The sequence below is a fragment of the Chrysochloris asiatica genome, unplaced genomic scaffold (genome assembly GCF_000296735.1).
Source record: "Chrysochloris asiatica unplaced genomic scaffold, ChrAsi1.0 scaffold00092, whole genome shotgun sequence".
Lineage (NCBI taxonomy): Eukaryota > Metazoa > Chordata > Mammalia > Afrosoricida > Chrysochloridae > Chrysochloris > Chrysochloris asiatica.
The window spans coordinates 3047977-3051735 of record NW_006408610.1 but is presented as its reverse complement, the minus strand read 5'-3'; the positions used below and the strand labels follow the sequence as shown (position 1 = coordinate 3051735).

Here is a 3759-nt window from a genome sequence, read left to right as displayed (position 1 = left end):
AAAGATGAGGCTTTCTGCTCCCGTAAAGATTTACAGCCTCAGAAACCCTGTACAGGGTCGCTATGAGTTGGAACCGACTCCACGGCACATAACAACAACAGCAACTGTCTTACTCAGAGCATCCCCCCTCTAGGCTGGCTTGCAGTGGCTGATTCTGACTATGAGACGGTCCAGTCCAATACTCCTTTTGACTTTTCCTTTCCCCAGATTATTTTGATCCAACTCTGAGTCTGTGCTTGTCATTGGCTATCAGCCAGAAGGGAGGAGGGGGCTGGTCTTTGCTTGTTGGTGAAGTAAACCTGTAACACCTGTTGTTAAGTACCATCAAGTCTGTTCTAACTCATAGCGACCCTGTATAGGGTTTCCGAGGAACAGCTGGTGAATTTGAACCGCCGGCCTTGTTGTTCAAACTGACCTTGCTGTTTAGTTCATTATCCCACAGCGCCATACCAGGACTCTCTGTAACACCTGGTTAATCACAGCCAGGTTGAGCTGATTCATCCTTCCTATGCCTGGAGTTTCAGGAAGGGGTTGAGGCTGGCCAATAGTGTGGTCCCAGGGCATGAGCCTGGCCTGGATTCCAATCCTTGTTTCACCATACTTCCGGATCCTTCGTCTTTCTCTGGCACTCAGTTTTTCCATCAATACAATAGGAATAGTTGCTGACCCCTGGGGCCTGCCTCCTGGGGTTTTCATAGTGCCTACCTCTCCAGGTTCCTAATGCTATACTGCCCCCACGTGCCATGGAATAGCTACCTGCAGCTTGAAGGTTGGAGATAGTCTCGGCTCTTCCAGCTTCTGGGATCTTTTTGCTGGTGCCACAGCACCATCTGCTGGACAGCCTTGACCCTCTTACTGACAGGCTGGACTAGGGTAAGAGGTGGCTTGGCTTGTAAACAGATGCCTCCCTCCTGGAGACCTGAGTTCCAGGCCTGGCTCTGCTATTATTTTATTATTATTATTTTAATTATTGACAGGATCTCTGGTAGCATCATGGTTATGAGTCAGGCTGCAAACCTCAAGGTCAGCAGTTCAAAACTACCAGCCATTCCACAGGAGAAAGATAAGGCTTTCTGCTCCCGTAAAGATTTACAGCCTTGGAAACCCTCTACAGGGTCGATATGAGTCGGAAGCGACTCCATTTTGAGATCTCAGGTGGGTCTCCTCATCTGTAAAAGGGGGTGGGGTGGGTAGCGAGGCTAAGTGATCTTCAGATTGTGCTCTGAAAATTCTGAAACCCCAACAAAAGGGTCTCAGTCAAATGTGGAGGGTAAATGAACACAGGGGTTCTGAAATGAGGGTGGGCATTATGGGCTGCACAAGAAGTCATTAAACAAAGGGTCCTGCCATTAACAAAGAGTCATTGAAAACCTCTACATTCTATGATCCAGTCACTCTGCATGCATTCATACAGTATTGATGGTGCATCTCCTAAGTGCCCGATTCTTGGATGTGACAGGAAGCCAGCAAGCCCCCTCGCTCCCCCATGCTGTTTTCCTGACAGTACCTGCTTCTCTCCCCAGGTCAGTGGTGCAGTAACGGGCCGGAAGGCCCAGAAGCCTTCACAGTGATGGCGGAGAAGCGACCACTGGGGACCCTGGGCCCTGTAATGTATGGCAAACTACCCCGCCTCGAAGCTGACTCTGTACCTGGGCACAACCTGCCCCCTTCTGCTGGCAGCCAGGACCCCTGCAGCTACAAGAGTGCCTACTTCTCTTGCCCTATGGGGGGTGCTCCCAAGACAGGTTCTGAGAGACTGGCATCCTGGACCGCCTACTCACCCTTATACCCCAGCAGCATGGCAGGGCCCCCACTTCGGGCAGACAGTCTGTTGTCTAATTGCCTGCTCTACCGGCCACCAGCAGAGGGCTCCGAGAAGGTGCCGGATGCCAGCCCTGTTGAAGTGCTACCCTATAGTCCTCGGGCTCACTCTTACCCAGGTCCATCACTGGCAGCACCAAAGCCTGTCTACCGCAACCCTCTGTGTTATGGACTCTCAACTTGCCTGGGGGAAGGGACAGCCAAGAGGCCACTGGATGTTGACTGGACACTGGTCACTGGGTCCCTGCTACCCCCTGCTGACCCACCCTGTTCTTTGGCTCCAACTCCTGGCAAAGGCCAACCTCTAGATGCTACTTTCTTGCATGGGATACCAGCTGGGGGGTCTGGCAAGGATTCCTCCATGAGCTTCTCTCCATGCCAGGCATTCCTGGAGAAGTATCGGACCATCCACAGTTCAGGCTTCCTGCCCTCCAAATATGCAGGTCCTTACTCCGGGGACGCCAAGCAAGCAATGCCTGAGGGGCCCCCTAGTCCTTGGACCCAATTGCCTCAACCTCTGGGACCATCCTGCCAGGAGGCAGTGTCTACCCACTACCCACTGCCCCATGCACCACAGGCTCTGCCTTGCCCGCCAGCCTGCCGCCACCCACAGAAACAGGGCAGCTACAGCTCAGCGCTCCCACTGCAGCCTCTGGGAGCCCACAAGGGGGCTGGGTACCCACCTGGTGGCCTGGGCAGTCCCTACTTGAGGCAGCAGGCCGCCCAGACACCCTATGTACCCCCAGTGGGACTGGACACTTACTCCTACTCCTCTGTCCCACTCACAGCACCCTCACCGAGCTTCAAGCTGGAGCCACCTCTGGCTCCACGGTGCCCACTGGACTTTCCCCCTCAGATGCTCAGCTTTCCTCATGCCCGGGACGACCTCTCTCTCTACGGGGCTTCCCCGGGGCTGGGAGGGACACCGCCTTCCCAGGACAATGTGCGGGCTGTGCCGCCACCTGGTGCCTTTCAGCGGGCATGCCAGTCTGTACCTGTCAGCCAGCCACACTTGGAGCCTGTAAGGCCCCTAGACAAGCCAGTGCAGGCAGTGGAGAAGACATGGCTGCCTAGCTGCCAGAAAGAGCAGCTCCAGCCCCGGCTCAACGAACACCCCGGGGCACCCATCGTCATCCGAGATAGTCCAGTCCCCAGCACCCCACCAGCACTGCCCCCCTGTGCCCAGGAGTGTCAGTCCCTCCCACAGCACAAGCGTGAGAGTCCTCCCAGCTCTCCTCCCATGCCTGTTATTGACAACGTCTTCAGCCTGGCTCCTTACCGTGATTACCTGGATGTACAAGCACCTGAGGCCACGTCTGAACCTGAGCAAGCCCCAGCCACCGACCAGAGCCCCAGCAAAGTCTGCAAGGGGGTCCTGCCTGCTCAGGAGTCTCCCTTAGGCACGTGCTGCTCACTTAGGGAGGAAGTAGCTCTGGATTTGAGTGTGAAGAAGCCTGCAACAGAGACGTCCTCTATCAAGGTCCCTAGCCCTGTGGTACATGCCAAACCCACAGATGTGCTGAATGTTGGGGGCATAGTCACAAACATGCCAGGGGCAGGGAATATAGTCTCAGATGTACCCGGTATGGGGAACATGGTGCTGGATCTGCCGGGCCTGAAAAATCACGTCACAGAAGCCCCAGGGCTGCCTTTGGCACCCGTGCCCACAGAGGCCACACCAAGGACCAACTTCCAAAGCTCCGTTGCCTTCATGTTCCGAAAATTCAAGATCCTCCGGCCAGCACCCTTGCCAGCAGCTGTGATCCCATCTGTGCCCACCTCGGTTCCGACCCCGGCCCCTCCTGCACTCACCCCCACGTCTTTGCCCATTGAACTAAAGATTGTCACTCAGCCATTACCTGTGACCTGCTTAAACCTGGCACTGCCAAGCCCTCCAGCCTTAGCCATGGCCTCACCAGCACCGGCTCCTGGTCCTGG

General features: G+C 55.5%; 1 protein-coding gene across 1 annotated transcript in view; it reads left to right on the top strand.

The window, feature by feature from the left end:
• The first annotated feature begins 1570 nt into the window (after positions 1–1570).
• The window catches only part of LOC102826647 (chromosome unknown open reading frame, human C15orf39), a 7352-nt gene continuing 5163 nt past the window's right edge, over positions 1571–3759 (top strand). Inside the window, exon 1 of the mRNA XM_006866563.1 lies at positions 1571–3752. Within this exon, the coding sequence (XP_006866625.1) occupies positions 1571–3752 (2182 nt within the window). The remainder of the gene's footprint in view (positions 3753–3759) is intronic.